This window comes from Vipera berus, assembly GCF_964194415.1.
Source record: "Vipera berus genome assembly, chromosome: 3".
Classification (NCBI taxonomy): Eukaryota; Metazoa; Chordata; class Lepidosauria; order Squamata; family Viperidae; genus Vipera; species Vipera berus.
This window is the reverse complement of record NC_138204.1, coordinates 34281673-34309249: the sequence shown is the minus strand read 5'-3', so window position 1 is coordinate 34309249 and position 27577 is coordinate 34281673. Positions and strand designations below refer to the sequence as shown.

At 39.5% G+C, this 27577-nt stretch overlaps 1 protein-coding gene across 1 annotated transcript in view; it reads right to left on the bottom strand.

The window, feature by feature from the left end:
* Positions 1–1327: 1327 nt before the first annotated feature.
* The window catches only part of LOC308665400 (arf-GAP with SH3 domain, ANK repeat and PH domain-containing protein 1-like), a 55752-nt gene continuing 29502 nt past the window's right edge, over positions 1328–27577 (bottom strand). The window contains exons 14-28 of the mRNA XM_081323389.1: positions 23690–23850; positions 21768–21901; positions 21559–21650; positions 19794–19983; positions 18423–18508; positions 16967–17082; positions 14290–14357; positions 12396–12503; positions 11663–11900; positions 10998–11102; positions 10761–10824; positions 10313–10359; positions 5434–5561; positions 4803–4925; positions 1328–3935 (exon numbers count right to left, since the gene is read on the bottom strand). Of these exons, the coding sequence (XP_081179515.1) occupies positions 3861–3935; positions 4803–4925; positions 5434–5561; positions 10313–10359; positions 10761–10824; positions 10998–11102; positions 11663–11900; positions 12396–12503; positions 14290–14357; positions 16967–17082; positions 18423–18508; positions 19794–19983; positions 21559–21650; positions 21768–21901; positions 23690–23850 (1735 nt within the window). The 3' untranslated portion in view covers positions 1328–3860. The remainder of the gene's footprint in view (positions 3936–4802; positions 4926–5433; positions 5562–10312; positions 10360–10760; positions 10825–10997; positions 11103–11662; positions 11901–12395; positions 12504–14289; positions 14358–16966; positions 17083–18422; positions 18509–19793; positions 19984–21558; positions 21651–21767; positions 21902–23689; positions 23851–27577) is intronic.

The window sequence follows — 27577 nt, the reverse complement described above, 5'->3', positions numbered from 1 at the left end:
GAACAATTCTAGTAACATTTCTACAGGCAGTTTACAAGGCAAATTAAATTCACATTCTTCCTATTGCCTGAATGTTCTGTAATGCATTTACAAAGCCTGTTAATAGTAATGTACATTTAAAAAGCAATTTTCTAGTTTTTCTTTAGCATGAAAGAGAACATATTTTAGTGTGTCCAAAAGCCTAAATAAACACTTAACTGGGGAAAAGTGAAGTGTTATAATTCTATACTTTCAATAGCCTGATAAAATCTATTGATAGCAAAATTATTCCAGAAGATTCTTCAGGAAAAACTCAATCTTACATAGATGCACATCACAATGCACTAATTAGTGTGCAGCTTGTTAATGAGACAAATTGAAAAAAGGTTTGCAATATACTCACTTGTGCTGAAAGCTGCACTTCCTAAATGGAGACCTCATGCCAACAAATAGTATTTTTGTTTCTATGAATGTTTAAGCCCTTTCTTATTTATTTGCCTTTTCTTAGTAAAAATCTTAATCTTCCCCAGCCATAGGCTACAATTTACAGATTCTGGTAAGACGGAGGAGAAAATTTGCAAAAAGATTTAACAGTCTAACTGATCTGTTTTTTTCCTTTTTGAAAATGTGCATTCTCTTCCTAAAACAGATCAGCTTAAGCAATAAAAAAGGAAATGTGTTTGAAACATACTGTAATTAGAAGTGGTTTCCTGTAGCTGTTTGCAGATGTGACACAACAAGTAGATGCTCTGTGATTAAGTTGTTGGTTGACCATGACACAGTTTGTTGTTATTAATTTGGCAATTGTATTCCTTTTGCAAATGAGGCCATAAAATTTGGCTACAGCACGAAGAATCTGCCCATACTGCTGTTTTTGTATTACATTCTTCAGGGACATCATTCACTGAAGTTTAGTAATGAGAGTTAGATTTCTCGCCATTGTTGATCTTTTCTTGAAATAGTAAGTTATGCTAGATGACTTTTCAGGGCCTTTTCCAACTTCTGGTATAAGGGACTTTCTATTACTCAGGTCAGCAGAAAACCATACCCACAATACTGTCTCTGTTTCCAGACCCTACCCTGCATTGATTGTGAGTCCTGATTTTGATGTCCTGATTTTGTGTGTGCAATGTGTGGTAGGCAAACTGATAGGCTGAGTCCTTCAACTTTCTTCAGCACATCATTAACAGTTGTCCTGTTAAGAGATTTTTCTCAGAATCATTTATAGTATAGTTTTTTTAGCTTCTTATAAATTGTATTTAAAATTAGAGATTATTATTATTTTTTATGTTATTGCAGTATGCATGTGAGGATGCAAATACTCAGGTAAGAGTCAAATAAATAAAGTCACAATCATCAATTTTATGCATATGTACATACATGCCCATTACATCATGTCAAGTATAGATTGCAAGTAAAAATAATGTCAAAGAAATTAATGGTATGAGTTTTTAAAAAAAGAAAACAAATCTGGTTTACACCCAAACCAGTCACTATATCTCTCCATACATGTCTGCAAACCATTTTTACTTCTATCATGTACGTATACTACTTCATATGCTGCCTTTTGTTCATTAAAATTCCCACTTCTCTCTTTTTGAGGAACTAAATAGCTCCCTCCAATCATAATCTTTTGTTCTCCCTCTTTACCCATTTACTCTTCCTTTGATTTTGTTTTTCTGTTTTGTTTTGTTTTGCAATTGATCCTAATTCATTTCCTCTATATGTCTGAACTATTTCAGTGTACTCCTTTTATATTGCTTACTCATTGGCATTCTGGTTTTTAAATTTTAGTTTTATTTATTAAATTTCAGTAACATTAAAATTGCGGGTCAAATCCCGGGTCGGCCACATGACCACGGAGACGTCCTCGGACAAACGCTGGCTTTTTGGATTTGAAACGGAGATGAGCACCGTCCCCTAGAGTTGGAAACGACTAGCACGCATGTGCGGGGGAACCTTTACCCTTACCTAATATTAAAATTACATAGTAGTTTGTATTCATGTTGCTATTTAGAATTAGCATTCCTGCTTGCATCTCATTCAGAAACACTTTACTACCCTAGTATAATTTATGTAAATGAAAGGAGAAATATATGGGTTCCATAAACAGTTATATTAAGGTTATTTCTCTTTTTCTTTTTCAGTGTATGACCACTTCCCAGTTCTATTTTTGAGAATATTTCCTTTTTATACTGGAAACAACACAGCAAAGATATATATGAAAAAACCAAGATCAAAGCAGAGTAGCATTCAAAAAATATTTGTATGGGGAAGGGGATAAATAAAAATAGGATTCTTCTATTATATTAACAACTTATGACTTACCAAAATACTGTTATAAAGGAGGACAGAGATAATTTTTGACAATGAATTTGAACAAAAATAAAAAATTCAAAGACATGAAATAAATAGTATATAGTTCTGCCCTTTTCAGTGTCAACATTTTGTAATCTTATCAGTGAAGTAGACATTGATAAGAGAAATAATTATGAGCTATATTCAGTTCAGAAACAAGGAACAAAATTGTTATTGAAGATGGAATATCACATTATCAGTAAATAGAAGTACTATAATATAAAGCACCATTAAGACATTTGGAGTACTGTATTTATTTTAGTAACATAATAGCAACTAAAGGAATTCTGCATTAATAGCATTATTTTGCATTATTAGAAACAGTTTTGGAGATTTAAAAGAACTGTTGTTAACTTGGGGAAAATGAAATTTCAGTATACCATATTTATTCTAAGACTTTATTATGAATAGTAGAAGAACGCATCTAACTGGAAAATTTAAAAGACTTTAAAATTTAAAAGTTTATGTATTATTTTCTTTCTCTAATAAACAATGTTTTTAAGAAAGGATTGGGTGGGTTTGCAGAAACTGAAATATATTTTGTGATTTCTATTTTTTGATATATTTTAGATGCAAGTAAGTTTCTCCCATTCTTATTCATCCTTTAGTAGGAGTCCTTATGGAATACATTGCACATGCAGATTTACAAACAGTCAAATCAGACATAACATGATTATTTTACTTCAAAAACTAAAGGTGCTTTTTCAAAAGGCAACTGGACTTTGTTTTTCTTTAAAATGAAGACATTTCTTGTATAAGAAGCGAAATGTCTTCAAGGAAAAACAAAGTCCACTTGCCTTTTGAAAAAGCACCTTTGGGACAACCATGATCTGGATGACTGAGAATCTCCATAGACATCCTAAAGCATTATTTCTGAAAATGTTTCCCTTCATGTTTCATGAATACAGGGAAGAGAAGAATAAAGAAACACTATACATTTGCATTTTTTCTCATGTATTTCTGACATTTAGAAATATGCAGTAGGCATAGGCATTATCTTCTTATGACATGTTTGATATTTAGAAATAAACAATAGACACAGGCATTATCTTCTTATGACATGTTTGATTAATTTCTTCTCTTTATCTCTTATTATTGTGAATTATATTATTATATATACTGATAAATTTTGGAACAGTGAAGTCTTTTTGCTTAAATCATTCTCTAGTCTAAGAGATGGATGACAGAGGCATTTGAAAGGTACCCACGTACCGCTTGCATTCATGCACGAACAGTGACAGCAAGAAATTGCACTATTCCCACAGGTATGTTTGATGAGTTCATCAAAAAGCTCTTGCAGTTCAGGTATCGTTTTTTTAAAAAAAATTCAATGGACTTCTTGCCAATGACTTGTGGAGGAGATGTTTGTCCTCTGTATGACATTTCAGTGCCAAAGAATTGTATTTAATTCCAATAAGTGTTTCTGAACAACTATTGACTGCAGATTAATGCGCGTGTTTTGAGAGGACAGGAGGCCCTTTTACAGTAGAGTGGATTGTACTTTGCGTGAATTAGATGTATTCTTATTCAGGTAGTATATAAACAAATGACACCGGGAAGACGCCTTTTCTGTGAGGGTATCCTTCAATCCTGCCATGCTGAAAAAATAAAAGAAAAGCCAAGACTTTTAACAGACAGCAGGAACAGTGCACAATAATTAGAAGCTCCTTAGGAAGATATACATGCTTATCAGTATTTCTGATTCCATCATTTTCCACATATCGGAATAGAGATATATTGGATCAGGGGTCCCCAACCTAGTGGACCATGAGGAAATTGCAAACGGGCCGTGGAAAAGGCCAGTGAGCCCATGAGCACACGCACATATCCTCACTTGACCGAGCAGAGGGCAAGTGCGTACATGTGTGCTTCATTTGTGTGAGCGACAGGTGCACATGCACATCGCTCATGCAAATGGAGCTGTTTGCGCATGTGCTGCCGGCTGCTCACTCAGAACCATCCCCTCTCCTCCTCCCCCCCCCCACTGGTCCACAAACCCGGAAACATTGGGGAACTCTGCATTAGATGGGATGAGTCTGTACCTAAGATTTTAATGTTATTTTGAGCTCCATTGTACCTTTTTTTTTGTAGCAGACCAAGAATTCTGAATACTGCCAGGCAACGAAATCTATTTAACATTTTTAGTTTCTCACAAGGGTTCTAATATAACATTATTCTAAGGCATAACTGAAAATTAATATAATTGTTGGAAGACTTTTTGAAAATACAGTACACCATCTAAAATAGATGCTAAATACTCAGAATATTCCATTGCCTGTTGGTGCCTGATATACACCAGCCATGCTATCCATTGCCAAAAATAGGCCCAATGACTTAGTAGGAAAATTCTTATAGGCTCCTTCACAGAGTCTTTGTCCCAAACCTGAAACAGGTCTTATGGGATGTGTTCCGTGCTCAATAAGGAATTCCCAATAATAATAATAGAGAATCAAATTGACACTTACCCACCAGTTGGAATCCTCTTGTCCTTCTACTATAATGATTTCTCCAGCCTTGAAAGTGAGCTCATCTTCATGGTCAGCCTGACAATCATAAAGGGCTCTGACACGATGTAGACAGGATGTATTCTGCCATAAGCAAACAGTTTACCATAACCAAAAAGCTTAAGTGTGTGGATATTGTATATCACACAGAATTGCAAAAGCTAATCATAAGGCAAATAAAAAGAAGAAATATTCAGAACAGTAAATATCTTTGGGTTTTTAAAGATAATTTATATATTTCTGCATGTGTCTCATGCATCCATGAAATTCCATGGATTTTTATTGATACCGGTTTATGAAATGAAATCTCAATCCTATTGTGAAGAAGACCTAAATATGTAAAATGAGACCATCACACAATGAATTACCTAATTGCTAAATATTTCAGTGCACATAATCATACACTGTGGTATTATCTATTTTTTAACTGAAGTATTGAACAGTTAATTGCCCCCAAGCCTGTCTGAATATGGGTTCGTATATATTTAGATAGTATCTAGGATATTTTGTATCAGAAGAAGATAGTTACCTTAGTCCATAAATGTGTATTCTAAGCAAAAATAACCTCAGGATATTAAGTTTAAGAACATACCATGTATCCCCTTTTTGGTAGTGGTGGAGGAATGTCATCTGATGACTCAGGAGATTGAGAAGAAGACCAGTGGTTCTCTCTTGAGTTTTGGTTTGGCTCAGAAGTAATCTTCATTCCTTCTGAGGCAGCTGCAATGTAAAAAGATATGTCATTTTCATTTTTTGGACAATCTAAGTAATTATGCAGAATGCATGTTGGTGTATTTAATGCTGTGCAATTTTCACTCTAATTCAATACTATTTGTACAGCATATGCTTCCCATACAATATAGGACACATAATGGATCACTTCTGAAAGAGTGGATTCTTCTGAAAGGAGAAAAGAGAATGAACAGTTTATCCACTCCTGAATTATAGAACCAGTGTTGTTGGTTGAACATCCTGGTGCCCTTAACAGTTGCTGTATCATTGCTGAGTTCCTGATAAATAGAAAGATATTGTTTGCAAACAACAGAAAATCATAACTTTCTTCCATTCTTCACTGGTCAGGTTCTTGCTTGTGTTCGGTTCTAGGCATATTTAAATAAAGATTGAGAGAAACTGGAGCAGCTTTAAGGAAGGGGAGAGAGGGGAGGAGGAGGAAGGAGAGGGAGAAAGAGAGAGGGGGCAATGTATATTGGGATGTATTAGGATGTCGCCCAGAAATGGGCACTTGAAGCTTGACAGAATGCAAGATTAAATTTTAGTTGCCTCATTTTATGGTAAGCTTATTTGTCACAATGTATGAACCTAATGCCAGTATCTATTCCCTTCGTGATAGTGTGCTCTGTAATATAAAGTTATAACTTTACATTTTCTGGGAGGATCAGAGCCCACATTTATTCTTTCTCTCTGAAGTTTGCTGTTTGTGCCAAAAAAGCTGATACTTGTTATGATGAGAAGACATAATTCTAGAATATTTTGAGACCATAAATCAATCATAGTTGAAAACCAGTTCTAGTGGCCCAAAAGTGAGTAGCTGGCAGGAGAACTAATTCTGAAGAAGATGGGATGCAAACCAGTCCCATGAACCTCAAATAACCACAAGCTACTTAGGATGCTGGCAGATACAGAATATAATAAATCAGACTGGAGAAAGCAAAAACACACTTTGTGCTGGAGGATTTATTGTGGCTTTATGCAGATCAGATATTTGCAGTGGCTTGCCCACCAGACTCTATAGTGTAATGATCCAAAGGCATTCATAGTTTGCAGCCCATCCCTCCAGGAGCAAATTACATGCATCCAAACAACACAGGAAATAGAACTACCCAGTAGACCAGGACTTTTCAACCGGTGGTACCACCGGTGGTACATTGATACTTGGCAGGTGATATGCGGCCCTGCCCAGGCTAGCCAAGTGTAGTGGGGGAGGGAATGAGCCAAAGCGGTGCAGTGCAGGATTTGCCATGAGAGTCCTCAGGAGCTGCAGGGCTGGGGTGAGACAAAGTCCCCAGGATCAGCACTTCTGGCTCACTGGGAAGAGAAAGGAAGAGGGGGGCAGAGACAGGAAGGGATATAAAAGGAGGCAGTTTTGGCGGGAGAGGGAGAGGAAAAAAGGTGCTGGAGAAAGAGGCAGAAGAGAAAAGGCTTTTGTCAGAGAAGTGGTGTGTGTGTGTGTGTGTGTGTGAGAGAGAGAGAGAGAGAGAGAGAGAGAGAGAGGAGGGGAAAATGGTTTTTGGAGAGGTGTGTGCATGATAATGGGGAGGATTTTGGAGGGACATGTGCGTGAGAATGGGGAGGATTTTGGAGAGGCATGTGTGTGAGAATAAGGAGGATTTTGGAGGGACGTGTGCGTGAGAAAGAGAGAAAAGGCTTTTTGTGAGAGAAGCCGTGAGGAGAAAGGGAGAAGAGAAAAGAAGAGAAAGAGAGAGATGTGAATGAGAAAGAGGGAGGGAGGGAAGGAGCCTAACCCTAAGCCCCTCCAACAGAGACCCCTGGATCCCCCCCACAGGTGCCCCCAACCTGAATGATGTAGAATTGGCCACACAGCTCCACTCCCCCCACCAACAGTAACCACAATGCTGATGTGGCCCTCAATGAAATCAAGTTTGACACCCCAGATATAAAAGGATATGGGAAGGAGAGGAGAGGATATAAAAGGAGAAGGGGTGAGAAATTTGTTAAATGAGATTTGCCCCATTTTATGACTTTTCTTGCCACATTTGTTACATGAATCACTGTAGTTGTTAAATTAGTAACGTGGTTGTTAAGTGAATCTGCTTTCCCCATTGACTTTGCTTGTCAAAAGGTTGCAAATGGGGATCATGTGATCCCAGGACACTGCAACCATCATAAATATGAATCAGTTGCCAATGCAAATGTAAATCATGTGACCCTGGGGATGCTGCAATGGTCATAAGTGTGAAAAATTGTCATAAATCACTTTTTCCAATGCCGTTGTAACTTCAAACAGTCACTAAGCAAACTGTTGTAAGTCAAGGACTCCCTGTACTTTATCACTTTTTTCCTCTTTTTTCGGTCATCAGGTTTGTGACACCTTGCTAGGCGACTGGTGGTACTTGAATATTGCCATATTCTAAAAGTGGTACAATTGGTGAAAAGGTTGAAAAGTCCTGCTCTAGACTACCAACTTCAGGGCAAGGGCCATTAATAGATAAAGGAGCAATTCAATAATTCTAAGTGAAACCTCTATGCTTATCCCCTCCAATATTTAACCTATATTAACTGAGCATGCATCCTCATTAGAATAGGAGGTCAATGTCATATTTCTATTAGCCCCAGTTAGGACACAGATGCCTCCCTGTTTATCTCAGTGAAACAGCAGTATGATTAATTGTACATATCTCTGGGCAGCTTGTGATAAAACTAATGAGTGTATGAAAGGGACAAGTGTATTGATAATTTGGAATCACTACTGTAGTACCTAGGGACGCGGTGGCTCAGTGGATTAGGACGCTGAGCTTGTCGATCAGAAGGTCGGCAGTTTGGCGGGTCGAATCCCGAGTGCCGCATAACAGAGTGAGCGCCTGTTACTCGTCCCAGCTTCTGCCAACCTAGCAGTTCGAAAGCACGTAAAAATGCAAGTAGAAAAATAGGGACCACTCCGGTGGGAAGGTAACAGTGTTCCGTGTGCCTTTGGCGTCTAGTCATGCCGGCCACATGACCACGGAGACGTCCTCGGACAAGCGCTGGCTCTTCGGCTTTGAAACGGAGATGAGCACCAGCCCCTAGAGTTGGAAACGACTAGCACACATGTGCGGGGGAACCTTTACCTTTACCTTTACCTGGCCATTTCCTATTGACCTCTGAAGTTGATGTGCTACATAGATTTTAATATGTATTTTGAGCAGACTCTTCCAGTACTGAAGAAAATGACCAAGGAGAAACAGAACAGCACTTTTCAGTATCTTTAGAGATTTCACAAAGAGGATAACAGTCTGTTATTCTTAAATGGGAGAACTTGGAATAGTGATTTTGCTTAAGACAAATACTGTCTGAATGTGATAAAAATGTCCAGTTTGATAGTGTTTACCTAGATTCCTCTTCACTGAACACATTCAAGAATAACTGTGCAGCCATTTCCCAAGATTGCTATAATTTGGATTGTTGTATAGAGCTATGGTCTTCCCAGTTGCAATGTATGGCAATGAAAGTTGGACCATAAGAAAGGTTGAGCACCAAAGAATTGAGGAGAAGACTCCTGCGAGTCCCTTGGACTGCAAGGCGATCAAACCGGTCAGTCCTAGAGGAGATCAACCCTGACTGCTCTTTAGAAGGCCAGATCCTAAAGTTGAAACTCAAATACTTTGGCCACCTAATGAGAAGGAAGGACTCACTGGAGAAGAGCCTAATGCTGGGAAAGATTGAGGGCAAATGAAGAAGGGGATGACAGAGAATGAGGTGGCTGGATGGAGTCACTGAAGCAGTAGGCATGAGCTTAAAGGGACCCTGGAAGATGGTAGAGGACAGGAAGGCCTGGAGGAACGTTGTCCATGGGGTCACAATGAGTCAGACACGACTTCGCAGCTAACAACACATAGAGCATTGGTTCATAGCCAAAATGGTTTCTTTTGAGCCACAGAAGTATGCTATAAAAGGTGTCTCTTCCAACACAGATTAGCGTAGGCAACCTTTGTCATCCTGTAGACCAGTGTTTCTCAATCTTGGCAATTTTATGTGGATTGACAGCCAGAAATCCCAGCTGAAGTCCACATATCTTAAAGTTCCTGAGGTTAAGAAAGTTGTTGGACACCATAATCTCAGTGTCCTCATAGCTGGTGGGCCTCAAGAGATATTACAGTGATTGTTTTGCTTTTATTGTTTTGGGGATTGCTGGTTTTAAAGATGGGAATGACTTTATACAAGAAATCAAAAGTATTTATTGTGACTGAAAGAAATCAGATTTGAAGTGCAAAATGTGTTTTGGTAGGAATATGTAGCATCTGTCAGAATGCTTTAAAGCAGTTAAATTACCTTTATATGGCAGCAGCCACTTTATCCCAGGAAAAAAACGTTCATTGATATGTTCCACCTGTAACTACTCAATTTCCAAATCAGAGATTTTGATCAAAATTAGTTATCAAATAAATAGTTTATAACATTATTATTTTTGGATAAACTGTGAAGTAGGTGACCTTCTGTGTTTAAATAATTTGATAAATATTTCTGAGCTTGGATGGGAAAACTTTTCCCTATTAAATTCTACCTGCTAGCTTTGCAGAGTTTATAGCATTCATATAATTGCACTTTCGATAGCACTTATTTTCATAATGATAAAACTTGAAAAAAGTATTTTTTTCCCCATCTTCCTCCCCCACCCAACTATTGCAGGCAGTTATGTAAATTGACTTTTTTTCACAACTGAAATGCCTCTCTGAAGAAAGAGATAACAATTCTCAGTTACAACTAAATAGTATATTTAAAAGAAACTCTCTTACCTTGCTGCCAGGAATCCACCCCTTCAGAGAGTTCAGATGGCTGAGAACTGAGGGAAATAATGTAGGTGGAGAGGAAGAGGGAGAGGAAAATTATATACATGCATACATACATATGTACATATGTTGAATAATCCTCTACTTATTACTTGCTACTGAACGTCTCTAAATGATTGCCTCTGTCTAAATATTCCCAGTCTAGTGCAAAGTAGCTTAAATTTGCATTCACAAAATACCCGTAAGAGATTTCCAAAGTCCCAGCTGGTAAAAAAAAAAGATCAGTGATAATGACTATTTTGGCCAGAGTAACTTTTATATTCCCGTTAACTCATGCACAAACAACGTAAGACTCTTAGTCTCTATTCAAAACTAGGATGTATCCTCAGAGCAAACCCAGCTTCAGGCAGGTAGCATTATTATTCAGTTCTGCATATCACATGTACACAATTACCTCAAACTCCTAGGAGAAGCTCCTTCTGGAGAGTAGCGACTTGGAAGTGAGAAAGATCTAGAATCTAATAAAAAAATAGAATCAAAGCTATTTTTCTCTGTTATGAAGTGAACTTTGTCTAATGAGTCAGAAACATAGTAAAACCAGTGTCAAAAGCATAAGGAATCAGTTATCTGAATCAGTATATATATCAGAGTAGATTTTCCACTTGAGAAGTGATTCAGTAGGCTCTCTTACCATCAGAAGGACTGTGATTCAGTGGTGTAGAGGGCAGAGGCTCTGAGGAGGTCCGCTTATGCCTAATGGTCAGAGGAGGCGGCACAGCTCTTTTAGCCGCTGTATCTACAGGATAGACAGAGTTGCTGGTTGGGGGTGATGGAGGAGAGAAGCTGGGGGCTCAGAAACAAATTCAATTACAGCAATATTAATAAACTGTAAGATGCAAATAAGGAGAATAGGTTAATCATATCCTCAGATTCATCTACTGTATTTATATTAAAGCATAAGTGTGTGGTTTTACAAAGATTGCATTAAATATTAAAATAGATTAGTACTATTAGTACTATTACTATTAGTACTATTAGTACTAAAATAGATTAGTACTAATCTATTTTAAATATTAAAATAGATTATATATTAATATAATATATATATATATATATATATATATATATATATATATATATATATATATATATATATATATATATATATATATATATATATATATATATATATATATATATATATATATATATATATATATATATATATATATATATATATATATATATATATATATATATATATATATATATATATATATATATATATATATAAAATTTTTAAAATGGTATAATTTCAAGACTAAACAAAAGTGTACCAAAAAACCATTGTCTTGCCTCTGGGGGTATTACGTGGTGGCAATGGAGGGCCTGGACAGGCAGAAGTGGGAGGTGATGCTGTTGCGGCAGATCTACAGCCATGTGGTATGGCATATAAGTCATGGCACTTGTCCTGGGATGCTGGACTGGTTCCTCTGAAAAAGTCAGCTGGATTCTTCCATGACTGAGAGGCTGGCCCAGGAAGATTGTAGCAGCTTTGTGGGCGATGAAAGCGATCTTTTTTCACCAGCCAGGGCTGAAACATACAAGCAGACTACATTACTGGAAAAGTGAAGTTAAAGATAGTATTCTTTATATTTGTATATTTGGAAAACTGCTACATTTATCATCACATTTGGGACCATTGTATTAGGAAAAATATCCTCTTTAAAATGGTGACTTAAATACATAGTAACAGGTAGTCTATCTGGAGCACAACGTTTGGATGAAAATCTGTGAGTGGCATCTTAACCACAGAATGAAATATGCTTAAGGCCCCTGATATTCAATAACAAAAATAATGCAAGACTATGGCCTTAGAATATCAAAATAGTTTAAGAAATTAGGCAGGACCTCATTGATTTTATTCAGTGACTGTGATAAATATCTGTGTAGTTTTCATGGAATTGGTATCAGAAAATATATCCAATAAAAGGTCAGTAATCTGTTAATAAGGTACCAAATCCATACCATACCAATTAAATAATAATAGTTACACATTTCAGCCTGACCAGAAGTGATGAGATCTTACCTTTTCATCTAGTTCATCATCACTTTCAAATATCTCCTCTTGGCCTGGCTGCCACTCATATTCAACATGGGCACGCATATTGAACTGATTATTTTCAGCCTGCAATAGCTGGAAGATACAGAACATCTCTGCTCATAATGATATTGCGTGGGGAAAATTCCAAGCATTTCTAACGCCACTGGACTAACATCTGTTTTCTTTGGTATTTGGGACTTTCAATGGAAATTAGGAAGCAGCAGAAAACAAAGGGAAGGAATGTTTAGATATGTAATCACACTACTATAAAATACTGTGCTATGTACTCAGAATAGTCTTACGTAGAACAATTGTTCTGCTTTTTCAGTTTTAGCTCAATTCAGTAGAAGAGAAGGTGTTTTGAAATTTCAAAGAAGAATTTCACAGAAATTCTCAAGGTGATTTTTATTTTGCATTTGTTAGATAAAATCAAAGGATATAAGTGAATACCCTTTCAATCATCTCTCTATCAGTGGTTCAGCCTTCCTTCCTTCCACTTCCATTCAGTCCCAAAGATAGACATCATAAGTGAACTCTTTCCACTGAGCTTTTTCAGATTGTATTGGTAGACAGAAAGCTACAGCTGTAGTCCTAGAAGAAACACTTTCTACAGTATTATGTCCAGCTCCATTGCATAAGGCCAATGTTTCTCAGCCTCAGCAATTTTAAGATGTGTGGATGTTAACTCCCACAATTCTCTGATGCCTGGGGAATTCTGGAATTTGAAATCCACATATCTTGAGGTTGGTGAGATTAGAAACACTGGCTTAGGCAATATCACCTTGTGGGACTTCAGAGACATGCTTTCTCTATTGCTGCCTTTACAACAGCATCCCCTGATAGTTGATTGGCCCTGATTTTGCCTATCTTTCAAAATGCATTGAAGACTTGGGTTTTCCCCCAGACATTAAGTTAGGGAATGTTTAAAAAGTAATTCTTAAATACTCAAAACTAAGCTAAACAAGAATAAGAACAAAAACTGAAAAATCTCACAGGGAAAAATAGATTTAGAAATCAAAAGACTAACTTCAGCACAGGATGAATTCGGGGCTGAGGACTGAATATTTTGAGATTTCAACCACATCATTTCTGAACTATGAAAACCTACCTATTATAGCTGATTTTAAAAAATAGTGTGTGGGGGGGATGGGGGGGCAGCGGGGAAAGCTGCATATGATATTGGGCTTGTATCCAAACCATGGCATTTCAGTTCTTTCCTTAATATTATGAACAAAATTATAATGTGTAAGAAGGCATTGCATGGTTTGTCTATGATTAAGAAATCTTAATAGAGCTTTCTATTAAGATAATAGAGGTTATCTTAATAGAGGTTACTAGATGCCTAGCAAGGGGAAGATATGTCTCTTTTTGTCTTCATGTTCTTTGTCTTTTATATATTTGTGTGTGTGTGTGTATGTGAATACACACCTAACTTTTCACTAATTCTCACTAATTCAAAAGAAAAAGAAACACATTCCACAGGCTTTTGTTTGCAAGTGAGTAGAATCTGTTATTCTATCCTCTTTATACAAAGATCATGCACATAAATCATATAAAAACAGAAACACTTTAATTGAAGTAGTTGTGGTTATGACTCAATATATTTCAGCTTTTATTTTTACTTAACATGGTTCTGCTGTTATAATTTACAGTTAAGTGCTATGCTAAATAAAGCTGAACACCTATTAGAGAAGAGAAGAGATTCTGATAAAAGCTGCGGGAAAAAGATACATGTACAGCAGAGCTGTAATAGCTTCAGCATACTTTGCATTTTGAAAACATACTGCCTATAGCTATGTCTGGAGCACATTATCCAGACACCACTTGTCAAGGTCTTGGGACAACGCTAGACATATGTGTTGAACCTGCTGTTTCTTACCAGATCTTCACATGTAGTGTGATTCAGTAGCCTAGCAATATCAAGGGCTGTCTCTCCAGCTTCATTAGCTGTTGGAGAATATTAGATGTCACCAAATGAATAATAATTAAATAAATTGTCCACTTATATAAATCATATTGTCAACCACAGAAGGGACCTCAGAATGACATTTAAAGATTGTGGGTACATTATTTGTATTTCCAGTTTGAAACTTTTTTTCTAACAAAGGGTTGTTTTCACACCGTGATTGTTTAGCATGGCTGAAATATTACTTTTTTTAATCATCATCTATGCAAAGAAAGAACAGCAGTGCAAGACTGCAGGTAGGTCAAAAAAGTCAATATGGAAGCCACAACCAAGCAAGCAAAGCCCTGCTCATTTTTCTATGTATTATGCTCACAAAAAAACGGTGAGGCTTCAATCACATGGATGTGGCCCTCATATTAACTTTTTGACTCCCTCCGTGGAGAGCTCCCTGAAAGAGAAAGATCTGCAAAAGACAGAAAAAAGCAATATATAAAACACTGATGCAATGCTCTGACAACTGCCTCATCTAGAGCCTTTGTGAAAAGCATTTTTAAAAGGGTTTTCTACTCTGGATTAAGCAAGTAATGAATGTGGAAGGAATCAGGAAGTATGAGTAAAGTTCCCCTAACAGGAAAATATGTGGTGTAGGAAAATTCATGTTTGAGCATCCTTATACCGGGGCTTGAGCCATACTGAAACACTATACTACTGTATGATTTTGATGATTCAGGTGAAGTGAAGAACAGCATAAAAAAATTCAGTATTAGGCATTGTATTAACTCAGAGTATTGTGATGGTAATGCATTTTACTTTCTTTTGTTTTTAATTAAACTTTGTTGTGTTAGAATAAGACCTCTGGTGCCGAAAGGTTGCTGGAAATGAACCAGTTAGACCGCAGTATATAAAGTTGCTGTTTTAAACACAGTTTTTAAAATATTAATTCTTAAGTTATTCTCCAAGTTACATATGGAACATAAGAGCTAACACTATGTAAATTTAAATATTATATACAATAAGATACAAAACATGCAATTAAAGCTGTTCTGTTATTTTCACAACTACAGTCATTATACTATAGAAGGATGTATGTCATTTGAGAATAAAATCTTGCCAAAATGACTGGTTGGGGTTTAACATTTTAATATTTAGTATTAAGAAGTGTCAAATTAATATTTGTCTTAGCTGGAAGAGCAAACAAGATTTATTTGTTGTATCTAAGATATATGACTCCTTGCAGCTCAAGGAAGGCATAATTACAAGATTAGCTAGACATCAGCTTATGAACGCACTGCTAAATTATGGTTAATCAATATTAAACATGAAACCTAATTTCTTTCTATAGTTGCATCAAAGAAGGAAAGGGGAAGTGAATTACTCATGACTGCAGAGAAGATAGATTTGTTTTATCACAATAAATTGTAAAATGTAGTGAAACTGTAAGCTTCTGCTAAATGAATGTACTAAGGGCAAAACATTACAGTGCTATTCTCCAGCAGTAAAGTATGCCAAGCCAGCATAAAACATGCTGCTCTCGTTGCCAATTTCTATTCTGCCACAGAAGGAGGCTGCAACTGGTCCTCTTGTCACTACTGATTTAATGTGGCCTGTTAAGGAAAGTGATTGGTGGGTTCCCATGGCTTTGTTTCCCATCTCACTAATCATTGCCTCTGGATAGAGGGGGGAAAATATCACCCATTACTATGCCTGCAAGGACTGTAGTTGTCAGAGCTGGAAAGAAAACAGCCTGAAGCCAGATAAGACCATTATCAAACCCCTTTGCAGATGCCTTCTACATCTGAGGTCATAACGTGAATGGCACAAATGTCCAAAACCAAGTAAAGGCAGGATAAATTGATGCAGGACTTCAACACTATATCTGATGTGTATCAGCTACTACATATAAGTATCTAGATTTGGTAGTAGCTGATTTTCTTTGTTAATTTTCTTATCAATTATAAAAGCAATTTGCCTATTCAAGCTTTGTCCTTGGCTCTTGTGCTTATGCTCATGAGTGTAAGTTTTTGTTGCTAGGATGAGATTTACTGCCTTGTCCTGGGTAAATTGCTGGCACCTATTGGCTTAGGCGAGTGTTGGCAGATGCCTGGGACAGCATGTTTAGCTGCCAATCAAGTTACTAACTGTTGGGTTTGACAGATATGAAGATACACCTAAAATAACATGTCCAATCACTGTAGGATGTTATTTTCTCCCATGGTTCTATGGAATTTAGTAATTATTGTTGTTTAAGAGCACTTGCCTATAAAGTTGCCAAGAGTTGGAGATGACTGAATGGGTAAAACTAACTATTCTTAAATGGCTTGCAATTAAATACTGTGTACTGAAAAAGACTAACCCAATGCAGTAACATCAATGGGAATGGGTTAAATGTTCAGGTATGCAGTATTAAAATCAAATTTACAGTGATACAAATATTCAAGTATGTTTTCTTAAACTGAACATCCATCCATTACTACTAAGTAAACCTACAATTAAAAAACTACAGAAGAGACAGAGAAAGGAAAAATAAATATAGTACAGAGTATAAAATACAGCAGCATTATAATCTTCACTACAGATTTTGTAGCACTACAGTGAAATTGACATTTTGCCTTCTCATTCAGAACACTCATTTTATTTCATGATCACTTACTGATTGTGATGTTGGCTTTTGCTCGCAGAAGAAGTTTTATGCATTCAGGTTTATTATGAAGGCTACAATAATGAAGGGGAGTATTTCCCTTGGATGTCTGTTTCAGCAGGCTCTCACTAGAAGAGAGAAATTATTCATCATACAAAAATCCTCCACTTATGGAACCACATTTATTGATTGATTGATTGATTAACTGATCAAATTTATTTGGCATCCATCTCACTGATCAGGGCGACTCTGAGTGACGTACGATGATAAAACACACAGACATTCAATTATTATAAATATAAAAATGGATTAAAGCTACAAAAATTAAAACAAACTAAAAAAACAAGGATTTGGAGGGGAGAGGTAAGGGTGCCTTCTCCATTAGTGTGCCAGCCACCTCCAGCCAACAGCTTCTACTTCAGGACCCCATGCGAATTGACAGAACCAGGTTTTAAGGCTTTTCCTGAAAGCTAAAAGAGAGGGGGCAGATCTTACCTCCTGTGACAAGATGTTCGAAAGGGCAAGAGCTGTGGCAGAAAATGCTCTTCTCCTGGATCCCAGCAGCCAAAATTCCTTGGTTGATGGGATCCGCAGTAGGCCCCTTCTGCTAGCATGAGTGGAGCAGGTCATTCCCAGTGGGGAAAGATGGTTCTGCAGATATCTTAGACCCGTGCAATAAAGACTTTTAAAGGTAGTAACCAACTTGAATTGCACCCAGAAGCCAATTGGGAGCCAGTGCAGCTCATGTAACAGTGGTGTTACCTGGGCCACCTTAGGGACTTCCAAAACTGTCTGTGCTGCTGCATTCTGGACCAATTATAGCTTCTGAATATTCCTCAAGCATACCCCCATGTAGAGCATGTTGCAATAATCCAAATGGGAAATGACCAGGGCATGAGTGACTGAACGCAAGGCCTCGCAATCCAATAAAGGGCACAATTGATGCACCACATGAAGTTGTGTGAAACATCTCCTAGCCACGATTGCCACCTGCTTTTTGAGCAGGAGTCGTGAATCTAGAAAAAAACCCAAGTTGTGCACCAGATCTGTCTGTGGTAGTGCCATCCCATCCAGAACTAAAAATGATAAATGTCTGGATCCAGAGGCTCCGTATACCCATATCCAGTCCATCTTACCAGGGTTCAGTTGAAGCCTATTGTCCCCCACCCATGCTCCCACAGCTTGAGGCACCATGAAAGAGCATCCACAGCATCATTTGGGTCACCAGGGGCAGAGATGTAAAGTTGTGTATCATCAGCATATTGATGATATCTCCCCCCCCCCATGATATCGAATGATCTATCCTATATGGAGTATGTCAATTTTTGTTCCACTGAAGTGAAGAAAACCCAGAGCTAATAGCTCAGAATCTATTAGTACTCTCACTTTATTTGGTGTGCATGTGAAAAAAAAACCACAAGAACATTTGCTATTTACTAATTCTGTTAGGCCTATCAAATCAACTCACCTATTCTGCACCAGGAAATCTACAATATGCAAAGAGGTTCGGTCACTAACTAGGACTGCCAGATGAAGAAGTGTCTCTCTAGATTCCTTTGAAACAAGAAACAAGCTGATTATTTAAGAAAATGGATTGCCATGATAATTCATGAGGAACTAGCATCATAGGAATGATTTCTTCAATTTCTGCTAATTTACAATCGAAAAAACATCAGAAGAAAGTTTATGGAATTACTTGCCTAAACTTAGATTACAAATTGGTCTCTGATCAAAGTGCAAATGAACAACCCATGGGTGGCTAATAGTTTACTGGAGAATCGGGCCGCATAATCCTGTCTATGAAATGAATTCCTCCCAACTGTTCCTATTGTCAGTATCCATTTTTTAAAACTTTAGCGTTAACATTAAAAGGTCCCCTCAGGTGGAAGCAGAATCACAGAACTTTCCTGTGAAATCTTAATATTTAGGCTATAATTACTATTAGTAAAGAAGGGCTATTTGTTTATTTTATTAATTACATTTAAGGGAAAATGTAGGGCACTGACAAAATGAGAGGCCAACAGAGACAGTGGTGGAAAGAAATATGTCAGCATTATCCTTCATGGTGGCCTCCAAATGAATAGGAAATTGGAATCTATCAGCACTACTGACAACAGGAATAACAATCCAACACATCTTGAGGACACCAAATAGTAGAAAATGGATATATAAAAAAACCTGTGTCAAATTGTATCAAGTTTTTTTCCACTGACATTCAGTAGATTTTGACTCAAATAAAGGAAAGGAAAGTTAATGAGTTTCCTTACTGAGCAAGCTATTGCCATGAAGAAAAAGACCAGAACATTATTGCTGAATCACTTTAGGTCAGACATGTCAAACACAAGGCCCGGGGGCCGGATCCGTCCCGCGAAGTGGTTTCATGCGGCCCACGAAGCCATCCTGGAAACAGCGAGGGAACGGCCCCCACTGCCTTGGCCCTGGCCCAGAGACCCTCCTTCTGCCAGAGACCCTTAGATCTGTCCCACTCCTGCCCAGGCCCCCATAGGCACCCTTGATGCGAACAATGTAGAGCTGGCCATGCCCACCCAGTAGGCCATATGCACTCTAGCCACGCCCACCCAGTAGGCCATGCCCACCCTGACCACACCCACCCGGCCCCCTGAGGGCAACTGCAATGCTGATGCGGCCCTCAATGAAATTGAGTTTGACACCCCTGCTTTAGGTAGATTATCTTTCCTAGCACATAGTACAAAAACCAATTTTTTCTTATACTCTTCAATAAAAAGAGTGTATTGCATGTTCCACATTTTGGTATTAATGTACCATCTCTGCTAAAGTGTCCATATATCCCTCAGCTTTTAACAGGAAGAAGTCTCACCTGGCTAGATTCCAAAACAGGCTCACTTAAATCCATTTTTTCTGCATATGCCTGTAGCAAAATAAATATATCCTTCTCTTTGACAGCATTCTCCAAATTCTTGAGCTTGGCAACTGGACTCCTCATGATCCTTGGAACAACATACTTCCTATCAACATACTTTGAAATTATGAAATGTTTCCGATGAGTCCTATATTGGTACATGGAAAGACAGAAACGACAGATTTAAAAGGTGCATGATAATGATCTGCTAGCTGAAACAATGAACTCTCTTCCAATAAGCAGAGAAGTGCAAATCATAAGGCTCCAAAAGAAAGAGAAAATGGAAGAAAGACATCCTTTACCGGTTCCATTGTACTTAACAGATTACCTTTTAGGGTAGGGGGAAAAAAGAATTTATGATTTAATTTATTTGTTAAATGTATTTGCTGCCCATCTTACTGTGAGGCTACTCTGGGCACCTTACAAACAGTAAAGCAGAAATGAAAATGATAAAAATGTAAAGATAACAAAAACAAAGCAATGAAAAATAAACAATAAAAGGAGAATAATATGAATTTAAAAGGTGGATAGAGGGGGAGTAGAAAGCATGGGGGGGAATGGGCCAGCTAATTAGTCTAGTAGCCACCTATAAATTACTTAAATAACACAATAAATAACTTTGTATTGAAATTGGTCTTGCAATTTCTCAAAATATTTATTTTCCCTTGCAAAATTCAGTGGCACCTCAGTACTCGTCCAGGATTCCTTCTGGGAGGCACGATGACTACTAAAAACAACCAGTACTGAGCAAATCACGTGACTTATGTGATCGTTTATTTCAGCCAGAAGGAATAGCGAGTCATGAGGCAGCTGACGCCAGCAAGTTCTACCTTGTGCATCAAATACCGGGAAAAAGAGGAGTACTGGGACAAGGTTTTTGCTTCAAAACGCATCAAGAACTGAATTTGATGAGTTTTGAAGCACTCAAGTACTGAGATATGACTGTACTACTAACCATTTTATTAACAAAAGCCTGGGCAGCTTTCAACAATGGTATAAACATTCCCAAACCATAAATCCATTAAAAAACCTTCCTGTACCCTCAAACCAAACACTTCTCCATACATCAAAGTTGAATTCTTCATCTGCATCCTCAGAATATTTGGAGGGTTTTAAAAATAGTTTATTGTTGGAGAAAATTAATATAATGCTGTTGTTGATTTTTGCTTTCCATGGCAATCAAGCAGAAATCAAGGAGCTAGTACAGGGAAAACCAGACCTTCACCAACAGTGGCATGCAAGCTATTTTATATAAAACCCAATCATGAAAGGTCTACAGGCAAACTACCAAGCTCAGATAACACCAAGGACTTCAAGTCTACTCACAATAAAATCACCCTGTCCTATTATTTTTTCTTCTTCTATATAACCAGTCACAATTGTTAAAAAAATATATTTTATAGGGAAAAAAGATTAGTGCCTATAAACCTTGTTGTATTCTCAGAAGCAAATGAAAATCACTACAGGATACTGGACTTCATGGTCCTTTAATCTGATCTAACAGGGAACTTCTTATAATGATAAAGTAATTACAATTGCTGAAATTTCAGTTGCTTTTATTTTTATTTTCCAATTTACTTTTAAATTGCCAAATTTCACACTGACTGTAACCACTTGTTCAACCCTATATTCTGAGCTTTTTAAAGTTTGTTTTATGGAATTGTGATAATTCTGCCCCGCCCCATCCCCTTCTCATGATCATAAAAAAATGAATGTTCCTTACATTGCACTGTCCTTTGTTGGCTTTGAAGATGAATTGGGAAGGTTAGCTTCTAATATGTCATTAAATCGTGAGTTTCCAATATTTTTAGCCAACTACAAAAGAAATAAGAATATAAAAAGGATTTTATAACATAGTGAAACATATCAAATCTATTCCAATGCTATACTTGTGAAAAAATGGTGATGGTGCAAAACAAAATTGGTTCTTACCAGAAGCTCTGAGGTGGCCAGCTTGTCCAAGGTTAATGATTGGATGCGGGAGTGATGAACACCCATCTCCCGGTGAATCCCAGAACATTCAATGCAAATTAAGATCCCCAAATTAATGGAGAGCCATGCTGGATCTATGCAAGGAGGAAGCATAGGGATATAGCGTTATCTTGCTGGAAATAATGAATAATACAGGAAATGTTCCCATTTTTTGACATTGTGAAGGTACAGTGTTTCCTAAAATATTAATAGTAGAGATAAACCATTTGCTATAGAATAATTTGTTTCAAAACAAAAAAATAAAATAAGGGGAAACAAAGTCTATAGTCAAATTTAACAGCCTCTGTGCAAGGAAGAGGGCAGATGTTTTACTTAAAAAGGGGGGGGAGGCAAACCCTCTTTGGAGAATTAAGGTTTAAACATGTTTGCGTTTCTTTGCACTCTTGTGAGGTCCCCCTTTCTTGAGGAGAAATCTCATTCTCATTTGTTTCTGTGTTTTGGCAGCAGTGAGATCTACTGCCAAAACATACGTAGTTGTTTCTCATGGGCTGTGTCAGAACTCTCTCATCTTGGGAAATGATGCAATGCCATTTTTTAAAATTCTTATATTGGTCTGCTGGACAAAGCAATTAATGGTTTGTGGTTTTTCCCAATTTTTTAAGGACAGGTAGCAGTGAAGACAACTGTAGTTAGCTTCAAACTGAAGACTTGAGATACCGGTATATGGTGGAGAATCAGAAGCTATTTTTGTGTGAAGCCTAGCACAGACCTCCTAGGCATCCACAGCTAGGCATCCACAGCTAGTGCAATGACAGAAAATGATAGCACATGTACAGTGAGGCTGTAATGCATTTTTTTCGTATTCTGCCCCCTGCTAGCAGCAAATATTTAACTCCTGTTTTGTAACTTTGCCCCTGTTACAGATTCCTATATATATAAAGCATAAAGTGTTAATACCACACTTGGAATACTGCATCCAGTTTTGGTCAACACAATGTAAAAACGATATTGAGACTCTAGAAAGAGTACAGGAAAGAGCAACAAAGATGATCAGGGGACTGGAGGCTACACCATATAAGGAATGGTTGCTGGATTTGGGTATGTCTAGTTTACTGAAGAGAAGGACGAGGGGTGACATGATAGTAGTGTTCCAATATCTCAGAGGCTGCCACAAAGAAGAGGGAGTCAAGCTATTCTCCAAAGCGCCCGAAGGCAGGACAAGAAGCAATGGATGGAAACTAACCAAGGAAAGAAGCAACCTAGAGCTAAGGAGAAACTTCTCGACAGAACAATTAATCAGTGGGACAACCTGTGACTGCTCCAACACTGGAAGTTTTTAAGAAGAGACTGGACATCCATTTGTCTGAAATGGCATAGGGTTTTCTGCCTGAGCAGGGGGTTGGACTAGATAACCTCCAAGTTCCCTTCCAACTTTATTATTATTATTATTATTATTATTATTATTATTATTATTATTATTATTATTATTATTATTATTATTATTATTATTATTATTATTATTATTATTATTATTATTATTACCAAATGAACACAATAGACAAATAGGGAAAAAACAATTAACTGGATGGGTGAGAAATCTGCTTTCAAATCACCTATTACTCAAGCCTTCCCCACTCTGGTGTCTTTCAGGTATGTTGGATTACTTTTCTAAAATTCCCTGCTGGCACAACCAGCAGGTATGTGATTGGAAATAGTGAGAATTGTTGACTAGATTGAAGTGGACTGGTTAAGAAGACTGCCTTATTTCAGTTCCTGGAGAAGACATACACACACCACACACCCTATATATTGTATAAGAAGGGCTATATCACTCCTTTCTACAATTTAACATAATCATTTGCTGAGATCTTAAATTGTTTCTCAGAGATATAGCGAGAAGTAGCAGCAATCTCTTTTTGTACCTGGTGTTGAGCAATCACAGCACACATTGTTTCCTGGCATGTGCTTTATTTCCTCAATGATTGTTCCAGTCAGATTCTCCATGTTGTATCCGTCCTTGTGAGTTTGTTTGAAGGCCATATTCAAAGCTTCTTCTTTACTGTTACTCAAAACAGAGATCCATCTGTAATATAGAAGGACAGTGTCATTAGATAAATGAATGCCTTCATCCTGTTTGTTAGAGCACCACAGATTAAGGGGATCTATAAAATTTTACTGTGTACACCACTTCCTTCACATTAAACAATGGAGAAAGATAAAAATGGAGTCTGCATAATTGACATTGATGATTGTACACTTCCCTGACATGGGAAAAAGATATATAGTCTTATGCTCTCCACTTATTCATTTCATGCATCTATGAAGGGCAGAGTTTTCAAAAGCCAAATTAAATATGTTGCCATAAAACACACTAAAAGGTAGATTTCAAAAACTCCCCATCTTTTAAAGATTTTGTCCTTGTAAATGGTATTGATCTTTGTCACATTTTATTGTACTGTGAATTTTATAGGAGTCTTTGGCAGGAAGTTATCTGGCCTATTTTAAGCAAGAAATATTTCTGAATATGTTAAAAATTTACTTGCAAACAAAAATCCTAAAATTACAGAAGCCATGGACAGATTTTTGTTATAAAACCAAGATTTTTAGTAACACCTCAGTGACTTGGGGTTTTAAGTGTATTATGTAATTTTTAAAAATATTATACGTCTTGGTGGAGCCAAGAGCCTTGGTGGAGCAGTGGGCTGATGCCTCCTTAAGTAACACCAGCTGCCTGCAATTATTGCAGGTTCGCATCCCACCAGGCTCAAGGTTGACTCAGCCTTCCATCCTTCCGAGGTAGGTAAAATGAGGACCCAGATTGTTGGGGGCAATTTTATTTATTTATTTATTTTATTTATTTATTTGCATTTATATACCGCCCTATTCCCTGAGGACTCAGGGCGGTTTACAGGGAATTAAAAATCCACCATACAAAAGTTAAAAAACCAATTAAAAGATATTAAATTACCCTGTATACATTAAAACCCGAATTAAAAATTTCTCCTCAGCCTGGGCCTGAGAGCTCAAAGAGCCAGGTCTTCAGGCCCCGGCGGAATGATCGGAGGTCGGGGGCAGTCCTCAGCTCCACCGGCAGCTGGTTCCAGAGGGCAGGCGCTCCCACAGAGAAGGCCCTATCCCTGGGTGTCACCCGCCGGCAATCTCTCACCGGCGGCACCCTGAGCAGACCCTCCCTGTGGGAGCGCACTGGGCGAAGGGCGTTTGATGCCGGCAGCAGGTGTTCCCTCAAATAGCCCGGACCCAGGCCATGTAGGGCTTTATAGGTAATAACCAGCACCTTGAATTTCACCCGGAGGGCAACCGGAAGCCAATGCAGCTCGCGGAGTAGAGGTGTCACATGGGAGTATCGGGAAACCCCCATTACAACTCGCGCGGCCGCATTCTGCACCAGTTGAAGCCTCCGAGTGGTCTTCAAGGGCAGCCCCATGTAGAGAGCGTTACAGTAGTCCAAACGGGAGGTCACAAGCGCATGAGTAACTGTGCGTAGGGCGTCTCGGTCCAGATAGGGACGCAACTGGCGCACCAGGCGAACCTGTGCAAAAGCCCCCCTGGTCACGGCTCCTATGTGGTCTTCAAAATTGAGCCGTGAATCCAGGAGGACGCCCAAGTTGCGAGCCCTATCAACGGGGGGTAACACCTCACCCCCCATCGTTAGAGGTGGAATAACTTGGTTAACCCGAGATGCCGATATGCACAGCCACTCAGTCTTGGCGGGATTGAGACGAAGCCTGTTTCTCCCCATCCAGACCTGAACCGCCTCCAGGCACCGGGACATCACGGAGAGGGCATCGCTGGGTTGGTTCGGGGTGGAAAGAAAAAGTTGGGTATCATCAGCGTACTGGTGATACCCCACCCCGAAACCACGAATGATCTCGCCCAGCGGCTTCATATAGATGTTGAACAGGAGAGGTGAGAGGACCGACCCCTGAGGAACTCCACAAATGAGAGACCTCGGGGTGGATCTCTGCCCTCCTGTCAACACCGACTGCGAGCGGCCCTGGAGGTAGGAGGAGAACCACCGTAAAACGGTGCCTCCCACTCCCAACCCCCTGAGACGCCGCAGCAGGATACCATGGTCGATGGTATCGAAAGCCGCTGAGAGATCTAATAGGACCAGGACAGAGGAACAACCCCTGTCCCTAGCCCTCCAGAGATCATTCACCAGCGCGACCAATGCCGTCTCCGTGCTGTATCCGGGCCTGAAGCCCGATTGGTACGGGTCCAGATAATCAGTTTCCTCCAGGAACAGAGGGAGCTGATGCGCCACCACACTCTCAACAACCTTCGCCAGAAAGCGAAGGTTGGAGACTGGACGATAGTTGTTTAAAACAGCCGGGTCCAAAGCAGGCTTCTTGAGAAGGGGCCTCACCACCGCCTCCTTCAAGGCGGCAGGGAAGACACCCTCCTTCAAAGAAGCAGTTATTACTGCATGGAACCAGCCTCGTGTTCCCTCCCGAGCCGCATAAGCTAGCCAGGAGGGGCACGGATCCAACAAACAGGTGGTGGTGCTCAGTCTCCCCATGATCCTGTCCACATCATCAGGGGAAACAGGGTCGAACTCAGTCCAGATAACATGCTCAAGACCGCCTGATTCCTCCACGTCAGACTCTGCCCAGTCAGAGTCCAAGCCGGTCCGGATCAGAGCGATTTTGTCCGCCAGATGATGACTAAACTCCTCGGCTCGTCCCTGCAAGGGATCCTCTCTCACCTCCTGGTTAAGGAGGGAGCGAGTCACCCTAAACAGGGCGGCCGGGCGATTATCTGCGGACGCGATAAGGGAGGCAAAGTAGTTAGACTTTGCCGTCCTTATCGCCGCAAGATAAGACCTTATAAAGGTTCTTAACTGCAATCGGTCGGATTCGGATCGGCTGGATCTCCAACCGCTCTCTAGACCTCGTCTCCGACGCTTCATCTCCCGGAGCTCCACAGAGAACCATGGGGCCCAACGGGATCTGCGCCGAGTCAGAGGTCGCGAGGGTACAACGCAGTCGAGTGCCCTGGTGGCAGCCGTTTCCCAGGCCTCCACCAGAGCATCGACTGGGCTGTGGGTAAGGGTGATAGGTATAGGCCCAAGCGCCCTCTGGAACCGGTCCGGGTCCATTAGGCGCCTGGGGCGGAACCACCTGGTCGGTTCCGCCGCCCAGCGGCGGGGGATGGCATGACGGAAAACCAGCCTCAGGAGGTGATGATCTGACCATGACAGAGGGGTGATGGATGGAGAACCCCCTCCCAGATCATCCAACCACTGTCCAGACAGGAACACCAGGTCGAGAGTATGATCCCCCTCGTGAGTAGGGCCCTCAATAACCTGGGTCAGGCCCATGGCTGTCATGGAGGCCATGAACTCCCGAGCTAACTCCGACGACCCCCCCAGTGATGGCAGGTTGAAGTCACCCAGGACTATAAGCCTGGGGAACTCCACCGCCAACCCTGAGAGGGTGTCGAGCAGCTCAGGCAGGGCTGTTGCCACACAGCTGGGCGCCAGGTATGTGAGCAACAAGCCCAACTGAACCCGAGGACCACATCTCAAGAGGAGGGATTCACTCCCGGCCATCTGGACAATGGTGGCCTCCCGGGGACACAAAGTCTCCCGAATAACCACTGCCACCCCACCACCCCTGCCCTGAGCCCGCGGCTGGTGCAGCACCCGGAAACCCGGCGGGCATATCTCGGTGAGAGGCACCCCTCCCTCCGAGCCCAGCCAAGTTTCCGTGATGCACGCTAGATCCGCACGTTCCTCCTCGATCAGATCACGGATGAGGGGAGCTTTGTTAACTACGGATCTAGCGTTA